At 31.2% G+C, this 17769-nt stretch overlaps 3 protein-coding genes across 5 annotated transcripts; all 3 read right to left on the bottom strand.

Annotated features, from left to right (window-relative positions):
* Positions 1 to 787: 787 nt before the first annotated feature.
* LOC100806123 (cyanogenic beta-glucosidase) lies at positions 788 to 5691 on the bottom strand. 2 transcript variants are annotated; one of them, XM_003539339.5, is made up of 13 exons: positions 5470 to 5691; positions 4738 to 4807; positions 4033 to 4091; positions 3832 to 3907; positions 3673 to 3750; positions 3493 to 3580; positions 3112 to 3367; positions 2828 to 2943; positions 2138 to 2355; positions 1843 to 1874; positions 1633 to 1735; positions 1392 to 1500; positions 788 to 1180 (listed from the first exon to the last, which is right to left on the bottom strand). In XM_003539339.5, exons 1-13 carry the CDS (start codon positions 5644 to 5646, stop codon positions 1009 to 1011), a joined length of 1554 nt encoding a protein of 517 aa, XP_003539387.1. In that variant the 5' UTR covers positions 5647 to 5691; the 3' UTR covers positions 788 to 1008. The 2 variants fall into 2 exon arrangements, with proteins under 2 accessions (XP_003539387.1, XP_014620004.1); XM_014764518.3 differs by lacking the exon at positions 4033 to 4091 and having other exon boundaries at positions 5470 to 5545.
* Positions 5692 to 7363: 1672 nt separating this feature from the next.
* On the bottom strand, positions 7364 to 12422 carry LOC100801874 (cyanogenic beta-glucosidase). The gene is made up of 13 exons (XM_003539333.5): positions 12182 to 12422; positions 11988 to 12057; positions 11224 to 11282; positions 11047 to 11122; positions 10875 to 10952; positions 10688 to 10775; positions 10308 to 10563; positions 9958 to 10073; positions 9317 to 9534; positions 9152 to 9183; positions 8651 to 8753; positions 8420 to 8528; positions 7364 to 7702 (listed from the first exon to the last, which is right to left on the bottom strand). The coding sequence occupies exons 1-13, from the start codon at positions 12353 to 12355 to the stop codon at positions 7531 to 7533; spliced, it is 1551 nt and encodes a 516-aa protein (XP_003539381.1). The 5' UTR covers positions 12356 to 12422; the 3' UTR covers positions 7364 to 7530.
* Positions 12423 to 13715: 1293 nt separating this feature from the next.
* LOC100802780 (cyanogenic beta-glucosidase) lies at positions 13716 to 16958 on the bottom strand. 2 transcript variants are annotated; one of them, XM_006592102.3, is made up of 11 exons: positions 16544 to 16958; positions 16339 to 16414; positions 16143 to 16220; positions 15941 to 16028; positions 15583 to 15838; positions 15332 to 15447; positions 14804 to 15021; positions 14659 to 14690; positions 14460 to 14562; positions 14171 to 14279; positions 13716 to 14088 (listed from the first exon to the last, which is right to left on the bottom strand). In XM_006592102.3, exons 1-11 carry the CDS (start codon positions 16847 to 16849, stop codon positions 13893 to 13895), a joined length of 1578 nt encoding a protein of 525 aa, XP_006592165.2. In that variant the 5' UTR covers positions 16850 to 16958; the 3' UTR covers positions 13716 to 13892. The 2 variants fall into 2 exon arrangements, with proteins under 2 accessions (XP_006592165.2, XP_040863317.1); XM_041007383.1 differs by having other exon boundaries at positions 16339 to 16410; positions 16544 to 16634.
* Between the last annotated feature and the right edge of the window lie 811 nt (positions 16959 to 17769).

The raw sequence follows: 17769 nt of genomic DNA, 5'->3' as shown, positions 1-17769 counted from the left end.
TGGTTATATATTTCCTGATCAGATAATAGTGTAATTTTTTAATAGAGATAATGCATAAAAACTAACTCTATCAATTAATAAATAGTTAAAGATTAATATTTTAAAATATATAAATAATTTTATTTCACAGCAAAAACTTATATATATGTCAGAAATTGAATATTTATCAATATGTTAAGAAAATCCAACCATCTATCATTTGTGTTGAATTTGATTAGATACAACACTTTTATTTCTTAGATCTAAATAAACCAAATCCATATCATATTTTTTTAGGGTGTCCGTGAATCAGGTTGAATTTTATAAGACTTGTGATTCAATCTAGTCAAATTTAAATAGATTGATTTAAGTTAATTTTTCAAAGGAGAGACTATCTTACTCTTAGTTACCAAGTCTAATAATAATAGTAATTAATTTTTGTAAATTTAATAATAATAATAATGATAACAATAATAATAATACAAAATTAACGGTTAGGTTAGCCAGTCAATTGGTCCAGATATTAAAATTCGTGACTAAACCCAAAATTCAATGGGTTTGAATGGATCAGATGGAGTTTGACCCAAATACAAAAAATAACCAACCTAAATTATTTGAGTTAGTTTGAATCAATTCTGGTTCACAAATAATCCATACCCATTAATACCCCTATTTTTTTATTACAAATCCATAATATCCTTTTAACAGCCGCAACTACTTTTTTTTTTGACAGATAGAATCCTTAATTGCTACTATTCATTGTCTCAAAAACCTTCTCTCACCAAAACTTAGAACAACAACATCAACCAAAAAAAAAATCCAAAATTTCCTTTACTTCTCTAGACATAATTTTACTGAGTTAGATAGAATCATTTTAGATGATAAAACTCTTTTGAATATTTAAGGCGCCCACTTACTCAAGATTTGAACTTGAATCCACTGGATATGTTCAAACAATCACTTTATTTTAAAACATCAACTTCATATCTTATTTTACTTGGAACCATGCTGAACATATATGTGTAACTACTAAGATTTGTTGAGAAAATTCTTGAACCATTGTGCCGAGAGTTTGAGGTATCTTTTCAAGCCATCTTTGTAATCCACAAAGACCAATCCAAATCGCACAGTATAGCCAGCACTCCACTCCATGTTATCCAGCAATGACCATACAAAGTATCCCTTGACATTTACACCATCCCTTGTGTGCATAAAAGTCAACAAAAACAAAAGAATTAACCAAAAAAGTCACACTCCTATACTGGTTTTCTACACTTTCCTTTTTCTGTAAATGTAAAAAAGAACTATGAAACAAAATAGGATTAATATTACTCTGAATTAAAATGCATAAAACAAACAAATCAATTAATAGAGAGAGCTTCAGAGGCTCCTCTGATAAAAGCATTACTTACCTGATTGCCATTTGAAGATAATAAAGATAACGATAAAAGTAATCAACTCTGTAAGTATCTATCATGCTTTCTTCAAGTGATAGTGTTGGATCGTTGAGCTCATCATAACCTATCAATTAATTTTGTTTTATATTTTCATTAGCTCTTTTTATATTTGTTTGTTATGAAACATTAGCTTTATCAATATTGTTACAGTATGCAGAGAATTATCCGAGAAAATAAAATATGACAGATCTGTTACCACTTTCAGTAATGTAAATTACGGGGCTGTTGTATTGCTTCTTGATGTAAAGCAGCAGTTGTCGGAGTCCTCGTGGATAAACGCATAACCAGTTAGAAGCAGCCTGCAAATTATTAGAGTTCTTTTAATATTTTCCATGTATATCATATTTTGGAGTAAAAAAACTAACAAGTGAAAAACATTGAACTAATGAAATGATGAAATACATACGTATGGACAAAGGACCCTGCCGTCACGCTGATCTGTCATAAAAAAAAAAACATGTTTTAATGTATAATTCACAATAAGTACAATGTTTGCTTTTAGTAGTTCTGTATGGGGAAATTATTACACAGTCAAAGATTATGTGGTTTCGAGTTTCGACCAATTTCTAGATAACACAACTATATTATGTCATATAGAGATTGGTTAGGATTATATGGTTAAATCATGTAATAATTTCTCGTTTGAAAATTCAATTATACTGAAGCAACTAATGAAGGAATATAAACAACTTGATAATTACTTGTAACATAAATTAGAGGATCAGTTAGTAGGGTTGGTCTGGGACCACGTAGGTGAGGCGCATGGCCAGCATAAACGGTTGCGTAATGGTTTAGGCCCAGAAAATCAAATGACCCCTTAAGTTGCCTGGTTTCTTCTTTGGAGAACTTTGGTAGCCGGTTTCCCACCAAAGATCGCATGCTTTTTGGATAGTCACCAAAGGTGATTGGATCCATATACCTAACAAGAAATGCAAAATGCAGATGCAATCAACGAGTACTGAAACACTTTTATAATTTCCTTACAGTACAAATGACACATCACTACATTTGGATCCAGCTGGTTAAACTTAAGTATGTTTCTTTTTAAATTCGATTGAATTCAATTGAATTCATATATATGTCATTTACCTTCAATTTTATACAGGTTTCTGAGAAGACATCATTTGTGTAAGCAGCACAAATCACCCCACAGAGGAGTTCCAACAAATCAATATAAGTGGTAGCAAGATCAACTAGTTGTGATTAATAATGCCGAATGCTTAACAGTTACAGTTAGATCACATAATTGCACAGATATATAATGTTAGTGGTCCACATACTAAATGGAGTAGTGTACCATCAATCATGCCATGATCATATTTTCAAAAATAAATATTGTCTCTGTCGGTATTTCTTCCCTTCAAGCTATTAATAGATGAGAAAAACCTTACCATCCAAACCTGAAGTCAAGGGCTCGACGCGCAGCGTCTCGATCTGTTATCTTTTCTGAGGCCGGCAAAAACCAGTCAGTATTCAAGGTAATCCCTATTATACCTTTTTGAGATGTCTGCATACACATTTTCAAATATTTTGGCTATTTAGTTAGTAACAGCATTAAATAATTTCACATGAAAATAAAGCATGATCCTTCACCAAAAACTTAAATATGTTGTTAGTACTCTTTAACCCTTAAAAAGCATTTGGTTATACAAAACAGGTCAAGAATACAGAGGACCTGATACTTGGTCTTATACAGATTGGCAGCAGCAGCATGAGAAAGAAGTTGATAGTGTGAACTCAAATAAGGCTCAGTTCCTGAATCACCACCTGTGCAATTCATTTTTAACCAATCAGAACACCGACCTGGTGCATGGCTTCCCACTGCATAGCCATTCATGCTTACAGTGCTCGGTTCGTTCAAAGTAATCCAATGTTTCACCCTATCACCAAATTCCTTGAAGCAAAGTTCAGCATAGTCCCTAAAATCATCTCTGCATGCTCATATGAATTATATAACTTTATCAGTTTATTAGGTTTGCTAAAAACTTTCCCTCAATAGTAATACAATGTTTATCAGTTAATTATATAGCTCTAAGTGGAAGATAGTGTCACTCACACAATGTGAGGGCTTAAAAGACCACCATACTCATCCTCTAAGGCTTGGGGAACGTCCCAATGAAAAAGGGTCACATATGGTTGCAGACCTGCTTTATTCACCATCATTATTGATGATAAACAACCATATAGATATGATACTTGTGCAATGTAAAGAGTTAGAATATTAGTGAATTATGACCATTAGCCAGTAGCTCATTGATGAGGTTGTTGTAGTAGTTTATTCCTTCTTTGTTTACACCTGCACTAAGCTTTCCTTCTGCAAATAATTTATAAGAAATTAATGATAGTTATTATGGAACATGAACTAAGAAAAAAAGAGCTTATAAACTCGACTTACTTGGTAGTACCCTAGACCAAGCAATGGAGAATCTATAAGCATCCAAATTCATGTACTTCATGATTCCAATATCCTCCTAAAACATGTGAACCAGTCTATCATGACTCTACATATTAGTTCTATTTTGTATTCATATAAAAACAATTGGATTACTATTATTGAAACCATGTATATATATATATATATATATATACCCTATACCTTATACCGATGATATTCGTCTACCGTTACATCTGCATTACTGTGGTCTTTTATTTTTTCTGCATGCCGTTTCATTGATAAATAAGTGGAAATTATACATGTAATTAGGCAATTTATAGTTATATATAGTATCAGAGAACATACTCAACTCATGCAGCTGTCATTCTTTTAGAAGAGTTAGTTAGAACTTAGATGTTAGTTAGGTGAGCAATTAGAAGACTATCACTCTTGTTTTATAAATAGGTACTATCATATTATTCAATCAACTACAGTTTACAGAATACTGTACCAATCCTCTCCTTTACTTTCATCTCCATGATTCAACCTCTTCTGAGTTCTGATAGCAAGCAATAACTTGGCTATTGGCTTGGTGTAACAGGGTCCAAAGTTGCACCCTCTCTACCTAAAATTCTACACTTTATTCTGAAAGTGACCCTTAAACATGATTTAGCACCAAGTATATTATATTATATCAATGGAGAAGAGCTAGCAGGTTGCACAAAAGTGAACGGAACTTGCATTATCTCACATAAAGAAATTAAGAGAGTTCCTCTTCCAAATCCACTACGAGTTCCATATTATATTCAAGGTATGATGAATCTTTTTTACTTTCCAAATGAACCTTAAAAAAACACACTGTGTATTTGAAAACAAAAATAAATACCAATATTAAAAAGCACTAGTGGAGGGGAGATATACATATACCTGGGTATTTATGAGTGAAAGTATCCCATATACTCGGTCCTTTTCCACCTTCCCTTGCAGCACCTTCATACTACATCACAAAATTATGCCTCTTACCTTCTGAATGCATAATAACGGTAATTGATCACGATGACCAAATCCGAAGATGGTTCAAATTAATTGGCAAATTGATAATAATAAAAAATTAGAGTAAACAATACATGCACTAACAACATATAAGCTTTTAAACTGTCATTCAAGCACAATTACATAGACATGTTTGATAAGTTTATTAACTTTTTAACATAATTATCTTAAAAGAAGTACATGATTGATTTTCCCATTTGACAATATATAGAAATTAAACTGATTTAATTACTACTTATTTGATTCTTACACTCGCACAATTTAATGTTTTAGTTTCTACACCTCAAAATAATTTGTTAGAGTACTTACATGCATGTACACTTTTTAACTTATTTTAGTCTCAAATACATATACTTTTAATCTATTTTGGTCCCTACGATTTTCGATGGTAAGAGCTAAAACGATTAAAAATTGTAAGCATAACAGTAATTAAGTGCATCTACTAAAACAGAAAGATTGCACAGGAATAAGAGTAACTAAACCAATTAAATTTTAAACATTAAAATATTATATATTAAGGAAGTGTAGCACATTTGATTGGACAACATAGGCAAGTTATTATATAAACTCATGGTATCTGTCATCAATATATATATATATATATACCTGGTATGCAGCTGACGCTGTCCCGAAAACAAAGCCTTGCGGGAAACTGGTTCGGTTGAAATTAGTAACGTCAAGAATGGGTGGAACAGTCTTGGAATGAGTGATGGTGATAATAGACGAGGTAGCAAAAAGAGACAGAACGCAGAGCAGCGGAAACATCTTCAATGCCATTACCATAATTCAGAAAGTGAACATGTTGAGTGATTCTGCTCTATCACTCTAACCTTTATATAGTTTTATTTTCTGTTGGAATAATAAAAATAAAACTTTAAGTTCTTTTATTTATGGTCCGCTAGGTTAAAACAAGAGAAAAAAAAGTTTAAAATTGGAAAAAAAATTTAATTTTTTTCTAGAAGTTAAATTATTTCTTATATTTTTTTTTCTCAAATCAAACAAAAGAAAATAATTTGTTATCCTTCTATTTTCTCTCTTACCAGAAGTAGGTTAAGGAAATTTTATTACAAAATATTGGTTCACTTTTGTTTAGTTCCGAAAACATGGATAAAGTGAAGGTCGTTTCTGCATCGACACGTACCAAAAGGTCGAACTTCTTACTGGAAGGTCGAATTTTCTTTACTTCACTGTTTTGTTTTTCATTCTAAAATTATGACGAGTTCTCGTGACAAGTGAGTCAAGTGGTACCACTTATTTGTATCAATTATTTGATTTGCATACATCATTGCATTGCACACTTTCTGAAAAGTGGTAACAATTATTGCTGTCAAATAGTACTATTTTCGGTATTAAATATAAGAAAAAAAATTATGTATGCTCTTTAAAATATAAATAAATTTAATTAATTTTACATTATTTAATGAAATTATTTCTAAAATTTCTTTCATTTAATTGAAATTTAATTTTTAATAATTATTTATTTTATTTTGGATATTGAGTTTTAATAAAGAATAATTTAGGAAAAAGTTAATTTTCTAAATGTAATTAAAATCATTGATGTTAGAGATTGAAAGGCTTTGCACTTTTATTATAAATCAGTTTTACATAACCATTTAAATCATAAAATTTTCACATCAGATAACATTATTTTAATTGAATAAAAAATATTTTTTTGACAGATGAATAAGAAAACAACCTAATTATTTTTGTTAATGGTAATCGTGCCACATCAGATGACTATTGACTTCATAGAAACTCTAGGGGAGGAAATTGTTTTGAAGATAGTTTGAATGCTGGGCTTAATATGAATACTAAACTTAATCTCAACAAGGATTTTAATTTGAATGGTGTGTGTCTTTCGACGGCGGAACTACTTTTAAGAGAATAAATTGTATTGATTTGAATTTGGATGTGATATATGAGATGAAATGTTATTGGGTGATTCAGGAGGGGAGACATTACAAGTTTACAACAAGAGGATTTGAATGTGGAGGTATGTGAAGAAGTTAATATTTTTTTATCCCATCCTTCATCTATTCCTTCTACTACCATCGATGGTGTATTGCACTCATTCACGATTTCCTCTCCCAGCGAGCCTTGCAAGATCAATAGAGATTTTTTATTTTGTGAATAGATCAATACTGAATTAGTTTCTTTTAATTATTTTTCATTCAATTAAAACATTGTCACATGATGTGGCAAAATTATGAGATTTAATTGGTTCTCATTGAAAAACTGGTTTTGCTTAGTGGTAATAAATATTAAATATCAGTTTGTTAGTTTTTATTAACATAAAAATTCGAACTCAGGATCTTTCTTTCTTTTTCTTTTCCTTTTATCACTAGATCAACCTTGTATAGGGATAGTATTTCATAACCTTTAAATTCATGATATTAACTAATTTTCTTAATTAATATAAAAAAGTTTATTTGCTGTTGGATGAAAAATAATGTAGTTAAAAGAGAAAACTCTACTAAAAGATAGTCCACAAGTTCTCCAATAAGACTTAATAGATATTTAGCATTGTAACCCAAAAAAATAATAATTCAACCATCTGCTCCAAATTTTTGTTAGTTACAAATCTTTTTCCCCAGAGAACCGAATGAGTACATATTACTTATTTTTTAACCTGAATTTCATCTCATTTTCTTCGAAACCAATGTCTAACTAAGATTTAGTGAGGAAATTCTTGAACCAATGTGCCGAGAGTTTTGGGTATCTTTTCAAGCCATCCCTGAAATTCACGAAGACGAGTCCAAATCGCACAGTATAGCCAGAGTTCCACTCCAAATTATCCAGCAATGACCATACAAAATATCCCTTTACATTCACGCCATCCCTTCATGCATGAAAGTCAACAAAAACAAATTAACCAAAATAGTCACTCCTACACTGGTTATTTACTCTTTCACAATTACTTTTTATGATAAAAAGGGAGAAAGAAAATCATCTTCCGGTTCTCGCTCCTCTTTTCCTATCAAATGTAAATGTAAAAAGGAAGTATGAAAAAACAAAACTATTCATTTTATTCCTATAATTGTCCCTATTTTATGTTTCAGTCTCTAAACAAGAAACTACAAGTTTTAGTCCTTGAACACACATAAATGTTAAGTTTTGGTTTTTGCTGCTAACATCGTTAGGGATGTGGTTGACAGTGTTGCTGTTAACACTTAACACTGCTATGAAACTTTATAGCAATGCAAAATTGCTATAAAAATTCTTGGCAATGTAAATTGCTTCAAAAAGTTTTCCATGTCCTATTTTTGGGCATTTTCGCACTCACCAAAAAAGTTTGTAGCAATTTTACTCAACCCGAATTTTTTTTTTGTAGCGGTATTAACACTGTTTGACGATTAGGGAACATTTAACTTTTACTCATCTGTAATGGCTAAAACTTACATTTTTTTCATATAGGACTAAAATTTAAAATGGAGATAAATACAAGAATCGAGTGAACAATTTAACCCATATAAAATTAATACTAATGTGAAGTGTGATGCATAAAACATACAGATCCATAAATAGAGAAAGGCTCCTCTGATAAAGCATTACTTACTTGATTGCAGTTTGAAGATAATAAAGATGACGATATAAGTAATCGACTCTGTAAGTATCTAAAAGGCTTTCTTCAAGTGATAGTGTTGGATCGTTGAACTCGTCATAACCTATCAATTAATTTTGTTAAATTTTCATTTGCCTTTTTTTTTCTTTGATGAATCATTAGCTTTATCAATTACAGTACGCACAGAATTATGAGAAAAAAAAATAAAAATGACTGATCTATTACCATTTTCAGTAATGTAAATTAAGGGGTTGTTGTATTGCTTCTTGATGAAAAGCAACAGTTGCCGGAATCCTCGTGGATAAATGCACAACCAGTTAGAAGCAGCCTGCAAATTATTATAAATATAGCTCTCTAAATATTTCTTTTTATAAACTAAAATATGTTTGTAATCTCTAATAAATATTTGAATTTTGTATTTGTTTCCTAATAAAATTTTTCTTTGTTTTTGCTTCCTCATAAAACAAAAATTTTATTTTTAATCTTTAATACTTTGTGTTTATTTTTTAATAAATTTTTTCATTTGTTATTAGTCTCTTTGAAAAAGACTAATAACAAAAGAATATTTTTTATCGAAGAACAAACACAAAATTCAGATATTTATTTATTAGGAATCGAAAACATGTTTTAGCCTTTTTTTATTCAATGATTATGAGTGAAAAAAGTAACAAATGAAAAATCATTGATATGCAACATAGATGCCAATGAAATGATGAAAATACATACCATTGGACCAAGGGGCTTGCCGTCATGGTGATCTGTCATTGAAAAATAAAAATAAAAAAACCATGTTTTCATATATAATTCACGGTAAGTACAATAAGTTTGGTTTGAGTTCTGTTTGGTCATTCATTAGAACTAGTGCAGGCATATAAACAAGTTGATAATTACTTGTAACATTAACAAGAGCATCAGTTTGTAAGGTTGGTCTGGCACCACGTTGGTGGGGTGCATGGGCAGCATAAAAGGATGAGTAGTAGTTTAGGCCCAGAAAATCAAATGATCCTTTTAGTTGCCTGGCTTCTTCTTTGGAGAACTCTGGTAGCCGGTTTCCCAACATAGATCGCATGGTTTTTGGATACTCACCTTTTGTGAGTGGGTCCATATACCTAACCAGAAATGCAAATGCAATCCATAAGAAGTACTGAAACACTCTTTTCTAATTTCCTAACAGCACAAATTACACATCACTACAATTGAATCCAGCTGGTTAAACTTAATTAAGAATGTTTATTTTAAACTCAAGTGGAGTCAATATGAATTCATATATAATTTACCTTAAATTTTATACAGGTTTATGAGATGACATATACTTTGAGTAACCACAAATCACCCCACAAATAAGATCAGGTACTAACACATCAATCTAAGTGGCATCATTAACTAATAGCGATCAATAATGTTGTTGGCCCACATTTTTCTTACTAAATGTAGTATACCATCAGTCACTACATGATTATATTTTCAAAAATAAATATTGTCTCTGTCAATTTTCCTTCCCTTCAAGCTATGAATGTTGAGTATAAACTTACCATCCAAACATGAAGTCAAGGCCCCTACGTGCAGCGTCTTGATCAGATTTCTCTTTAGAAACCGGCACATACCAGTCAGAATTCAAGGTAATCCCTATTAAACCCTTTTGAGATGTCTGCATACACACTTTTAAATATTTTGTCAATTTAATTAGTAACAACAGTCAATAATTTACATGAAAATAAATTATGGTCTTTCACCAAATAGAAATTACATGTGGCTTCTGTACTCTTTGATCCTTTTATTAGAAAAGTTCAAGTATCATTAAATATCAGGACACAAAGATTCATTGCGGGTTTAAAAAGCATTTGGTGATTTAAAATTAAAGCAGCTCAAGAATACAGAGGACCTGATACTTGGTCTTATACAGTTTGGCTGCTGCAGCATGAGCAAGAAGTTGGTTGTGCGAAGTCAAATAGGGCTCAGTTCCGGAATCACCACCTGTGCAATTCAGTTTTAGCCAATCAGAACACCGACCAGGTGCAAACCTGCCATTTGCATAGCCATTCTTGCTCACACTCCTCGGTTCATTCAAAGTAATCCAATGTTTCACCCTATTGCCAAATTCCTTGAAGCAAAGTTCAGCATAGTCCCTAAAATCATCTCTGCATGTTCATATGAATTATATATGTTTATCATATCATTAGATTTACTAAAACTTTCTCTCAACATTCATACAACATTTATCAGTTAATTATATAGCTCTAGGCGGAAATTGATTTCACTTACACAATGTGAGGACTTAAAAAACCACCATACTCATCCTCTAAGGCTTGGGGAACGTCCCAATGGAAAAGGGTCACATATGGTTGCAGACCTGCATGATTCATGATGATTATATATGATTAACAACCATATGGATAAGATACTAATCCAATGTAAAGAGTTATAGAAATAAATATTAATGAATTATGACCATTAGCCATGAGCTCATTGATGAGGTTGTTGTAGTAGTTTACTCCTTCATGATTTACACCTGCACTAAGCTTTCCTTCTGCAAATAATTTATAAGAAATTAATAAGTTACTATGGAACACAAACTAAGAAAAAAAATTATTTGGGTGGAATGTCAACAAAACTTCACTTACTCGGTAGTACCCTAGACCATGAAATGGAAAATCTATAAGCATCCAAATTCATATACTTCATGATTCCAATATCCTCCTAAAACAGGTGGACCAGTCTATGATGAGTCTACATATCAGTTACATTCTTTATTCATATGAAAACTACTTATGTAGTACTACTATTGAAACCATATATACCTTATACCGATGATATGAGTCGTCCGCTACATCTCCATTACTTCCATCTTTTATTTTTTCTGCATGCCATAAGTGGAAATTATACATTAAAACGGGCAATTTATAGTCAAAGCATGTATCAGAGAACATACTCAACTCATACATCTTGCAAATTACTCATTAGTTAGGAGTTAGATGTTAGTCAAATGAGCAGTTAGATGACAGTTAGAAGACTCTAAATAGCTACTGTCAGAGACATTATTTAATCAACTATAGAATCTCTATGAATCCTCTCCTTTACTTCCATTTCTATGATCTCTAGCCCCATTCTAGCAACCACCTCTGAGTTCTGATTGCAAGTTATGATTTACTTGGCTTGGTAAAGAAAAAATGGTCTAAAATTTCACCCAGAGACCCAAAATTCTGCAAGGCTGGAGCAATTAAAAAACACGTACTATTTACTTTTTTTTCTTCTTTCTGGTGAGCACTACAATTGAGGTATTTGGCTCTCTGATTAGATTCTGAAGTATCACCACAAACTTCAGTCTTCTATGCCTGATGATGGAATTAATCTACGGTCCACGACTTGGACAAACTCAAAGTTCCTCTTCGTCTCCATGAATGTGTATTATGCCAAAATCAAACTTCGGTTCTCCCCCTCCCCCAAGTTCAGTGTTTGTTTGTTGTCAACTGAATTACACTCGTTTGATACTATTTACTCTTATTTGAAAACAAAAGTAAAAAAAATATTAAAAAGCACTATTGGAGGAGAGATATACATATACCTGGGTATTTATGAGTGAAAGTATCCCATATACTCGGTCCTTTTCCACCTTCCCTTGCAGCACCTTCATACTACACAGCAAAATTATGTATCTTAGATTCAGAATACATAAACGGTAATTGACAGTATTGACAGCAATAAACAAAATTGGAAGATTGTTCAAATTGATTGACAAATTAATATGATATAATGTACCTGATATGCTGAGGATGCTGACCCGAAAATAAAGCCTTGCGGGAAACTGCTCCGGTTGAGATAAGAAACGTCATGAATGGGTGCAACGCTCTTGGAAAGAGTAATTGTGATGGCCGAGGTAACAAAAAGAGACAAAACGCAGAGCAATGGTAACATGCTCAAATTCAATGCCATAATCGTAACTCTCGGAGTGAAGTTTAAGCAAGTGATTGTGCTCTCTCAACTTATCGTTTTCCATCTTTGATTTTTCTTTTTTACCGTCACATTGATTTTAGGGTAACTACCTTGAACCCTTCTTTCGACAATTTCACTCCCATATTTTTAAAATGATCAATTTAATTTATAATTGTATAAATGTTATCATAAATTAATTTAAACATCATTTTTTTCCTTTCTTTTTTTTAACATTTAGTCCGAACGTAACATGTTTGTTACTGACGTAGCAATTCTATACATATGCATAGAGGACGTTTTACATCATGGTATAATTTTTTTACCTAAAAAGAATTCACTACATCTTTAGTCCAAAACACCATACATTTACATGGAATTTGCACATTAACAATCTGATATGCATTATGGATTTAATCTTAAATACTTGACGTCAAATTAATTTGTCTCAATATTTATATTTTTATAGACTAAATTTTTTTCAAATTATTATCAAATTCAAAGTATTATTTATTTATTATTTTATTAATGGTTAATCTTTATTAAAAAAATAGCTAATCATGGATTTTTTTTTGTTTAATCTTTGTTAAAATGGGATAAAAAGTATAAGAGTGGTTGATAAATATTTATACACCCATTTAAAATTCTTCAATAAAAACAGTTTGTTTAAATGAGGTTAATTTATTTGAACCAAAACTCCACGATTGGTGCTTCCATGGAAAGTGGATCAGGCTAAGGCAGAAAGGAAAAGGGGGGCTCCATTCTGTGTTGTGCCAAAAGACATTCAATCTGAAAACAAGTGTGACTCCTACTCACGGTAACTATTAGTCTACTATTAAAAATAGGAGCAAACACTAGTGACGAAAGTTAGTACTTAAAAGATTGGCATTTTTCTTCTCAAAAATAAAAAGATTGACATTTTTTCTTCTTCTAAATATATAAACATGGTGAGAGAAGGTCAATTATACGTTCGTCAATTAAAGATATGTAAAGATCACGGTACTTAGCAATACTCTGTTCTCGCATTGACTCAATCACGGTTGAACTTAATTTTCATTAATAAACTAGGACGCCAAAAGTTATAGATATATTGTGCTATATTTCGTGGGAGATATATTCATATGGATAAATCCAGCACATTTTTCTTTCTTTCTTTCGTAAGAGTGATCCATAGAAATATGTACTTATGATTTATGAAATACATGAAGTTCGTAGTTTTGTTCAATTGCTTCGTTCAAATTATCTTCTCCAGTCATATGATGAGAACAGAGTGAGCTTTACTGTCATCAACTTTCACAGATCCCCCGATACAAGATGCAGTAAATTAACAAATATAACTAATAAAAAAATGATAACTTTATCATAACAAAAAATTTCTTTCATTCTTCATGTAACAAAATAGTAGCAATTATCAATAGATTGACATCTCCATTTCCCCTCTAAGTCCAATAGGACCTCAATAGAATAAAAGAATAATAAATACAAATCAAATAATTATTTACAAGTATATATAATTATTTTATAAATAAATTTCATAATATTATTTGCTATACCCATAAAGTTTGGTTTCTTTCTTGAGAAAATTCCTGAACCATAATGCCGAGAATTTTTTGTATCTCTTCAAATCATTTTTGTAATCTACATAGGTCATTCCAAATCGCGATGTAAAACCCGAAGACCACTCAAAATTGTCGAACAAAGACCATACATAATATCCCTTAACATTTGCGCCATTCCTATAACAAATATAAATTAAATTAAACACTATTAAATTTTATGACAAAATAACATAAACATTTTATTTATAATATTACTTACCTAATAGCAGATCGAAGATAAAAGAGATGACGATAATGATAATCAATTCTGAAAATATCTATAAGAGATTCCTCAAGTGATTGTGTTGGTTCATCGTACTCATTTATACCTATAAATTAAGTGAAGAAAATATAAATTAGAATTCACATGCCTTTAAATAGGTTACGGAAAATGAAAATCATGAACAACATATGCTATTCCATTAAAGAAAATTATATATATATATATATATATATATATATATATATATATATATATATATATATATATATATATAAGTGTCATTTACCATTTTCAGTGATGTAAATCAAAGGATTATTATACTTTTTCTTGGTATATAATAAAAGGTCACGAATTCCTCTTGGATAAACATATATCCACTCAGAAGCAATCTGCATAATTATGAAAACAATTTAGTTTTAAATTTTATCAAAATGAAAGGATTCGACTAGTAGAGCATTGGCGTGCTTTGGCGGGTATATACGTACCTTTATACCGATAGGTTTTCCATCGCGTTCATCTGTAATCAATCACAAATATAAAAGACAAACCATTATCAACCGTGATCATTTTCAATAATGTATACATGCAATTTAGGGAATTGATAGAATGATAGAAGATTGGAGTCCTTACATGCAGGAGTGACAAGAGAATCTGTTATGTAATTGGGTCTAGCATTGCTTAGCTGAGGTGCATCTGAGGCATATGTTGTAGAGTAATAGTTTAGGCCAATAAAATCAAATGAACCAATAAGTAATTTGGATTGCTCTGTAGTAAACTTCGGCAATCTTGTTCTCACAAGAGATCGCATGCTTTTGGGATAGTCACCCGTTGTTAATGGATCCATAAACCTGAAATCAATTAGCTATCAATTCAACTTTTTGTTCAACAAGTCATACATTCTCAACACCAAATAGAGAAAATAGCAAGATCCCCTAATCAAATCCTTAATATATATACACCCTTGGAAGACCACCATTTAAGGTTTGGGAAACATGTAGAAGCCTGCAAAAGCTAAGGATTATGAACCCCCAATATATCAAGATATAGTCTATTAGATAATACTTACGCATTGTATTTATTTATTGGTTTTTGATGCAATATAAATGCAATGCATTTTGTAGAAACCAAAGTTAGATAAAGGGTGGTAGGAACTCTTACCATCCATACATGAAGTCAATTGCTCTTTCAGCAGCCTTTTGATCAGATTTGGTATCTTTGAGCGGTAAAAACCAATTAGCTACTAAGGTTATGCCTATTGAACCCTTTTGAGATGCCTGAGTACATAAGAAAGAAAGTGTAAAACAACCTTTATAAATGATTTCCATTTTCCAATCCCTCGCTCAATGTAAATTTAATGTGGCAAAGTTTACCTATAACGTATCTAAAAGTTCAAGAACAAATTAACTAACCTGATACTTAGTTTTGTACACGCGAACAGCTTCTGCATGAGCAAGAAGTTGGTGATGTGTAACCAAATAAGGCTCTGTTGCAGAATCACCTCCAGTGCAATTTGAATTTAACCAAGCAGAACAACGACCTGGTGCCATTCCTCCATTTGCATAACCATGCTGACTGTAACTCCATGGCTCGTTCAAAGTAACCCAATACTTCACCCTATCACCAAATTCGTTGAAGCAAAGTTCCGCATAGTTCCGAAAATCTTTCCTGAAGATTAATATATGTTTTTTCAACAAATTACATTCATATCTAGATGTTAAATGTGCTAAAGACATAAAATATATGCTGTGTTTTAGAATTGAAACTCACACTATGCGTGGACTTAAGAAGCCTCCGTACTCATCTTCTAATGCTTGGGGAAGATCCCAATGAAAAAGAGTGACGAGTGGTTGTATACCTGTATTTATTAATATTTAATTTTAATTATGATTATCAACAACAATCGAATATGGTAAAATTAAACTGCAAGTACAATAAAAGTTTAATCAATCGAGTTTAATTAAATTCTAACCATTAGCTATTAGCTCATTGATAAGGTTGTTGTAGTAGTTGATTCCCTCTTGATTTATACCTCCACTTAGCTTTCCTTCTGTAGATATGTATACGTATATAGTTTAATAAAAAATATATATAAATGGTCAAAGGATAACATACAGCTAGGCAAAATTTAGTTTAAATTAGTCATCATAAGCAATTAATTAACTTACTTGGTAGAATCCTTGACCAAGATATGGAAAATCTATATGAATCCAAATTCATATCCTTCATCATCCTAACATCTTCCTACATGCAAAGAAAAAATGATTTTCACGTTAATGAACACCAAGAACTATATATAATTTTTTGAAATAAATAATTCGTATTACAAGATACAAAAAAATAATTAAAAATGCCATGACATGAAAAATATACCTTGTAGTGATGATATGAGTCAATGGCCACGTCTCCATTGCTTCTATCTTTGATCTTAGCTGGATAATTATGGGTGAAGGTATCCCATACACTTGGTTCTCTACCACCTTCCTTTGCTGCACCTTCGAACTGGTACGAGGAAGATCCTGCCCCAAAGATGAAGCCTTCAGGGAAACTGTTCCGATTGAGTGAAATGTCAATAATAGGTGAAACTGTATCTGCTTCTATTTTGCATGTAACTTTGGAAGTGCTAACAACAACAAGAGCTATGAGTCCCAAAAGGAAATAATAGCCTTTAAATGTCATATCGTGTGATCGATATATTAATTTGCTTAGTGGTTTAGTGTTATATTATATCTGAGAATGCTTAATTGCCTCTTTATCTATATAGATAGGTGCTTAGTCGTTTGATGTTATATCTGGGAATGCTTGCTTCTTTATATATGGGTAGGAAATAGGAATACCTACCCACCAAACTATTACGTGATTTAATAGTAATATAATATATATACTATAGTGTTGACTAGTAGACTGAATATACACTAATACATGCTTATGCCTACCTTGTTTGATATATTCTGTTGACTTTTCCCACGTTTTTCTTTTGCCATTTTCCAAGTTAAGTTTATTATCAAAAAAGACGGCTCACGGCTATCTTTTATATAACATTCTATCTCTTAACAAGAAAATAAGCATGCATATTATATCCTAATTTGTATGGTCAAAGACAAAACACTATTTTGAAAAAGGGAATGCCATTATGCATGCATCACGTTCTTCGCACCAAGTTACATACGGATAACAAAAATTAGACGAAATTTGAATACACAACCTTCTGTCCAACATCCCTTATACCATCACAAGCTTCGATTTAAGACCAGCAGGAAAATATATTGATCTAAATAATAAATAATATTTTAAATTAAAAGTTGGTTTATAGATAGTGATTTTTTTGTTTATATATTATATATATGCGCGCGCGTTAGTGTGTTTTTATTTTGAATGAATCATAAATATATTATAAACATATACATTTAATTTTTTATTTAAAAAATCATAAAGAAATATCTAATCAATATAATATCGTTTCAATAATAATTCATAAGTATATTATTATATTTAATATTGATTGAAAAATTTAATACTTGATTTAAGTAATTAACTAAATTAAAAATATGTGTGCAACAAATAATCCGGCAACTTTGAATGACGAAGGTGATAATATT

The sequence above is a fragment of the Glycine max genome, chromosome 12 (assembly GCF_000004515.6).
Source record: "Glycine max cultivar Williams 82 chromosome 12, Glycine_max_v4.0, whole genome shotgun sequence".
Classification (NCBI taxonomy): Eukaryota; Viridiplantae; Streptophyta; class Magnoliopsida; order Fabales; family Fabaceae; genus Glycine; species Glycine max.
The sequence above is the reverse complement of the archived record's forward strand: the minus strand, read 5'-3'. Positions and strand labels throughout refer to the sequence as shown.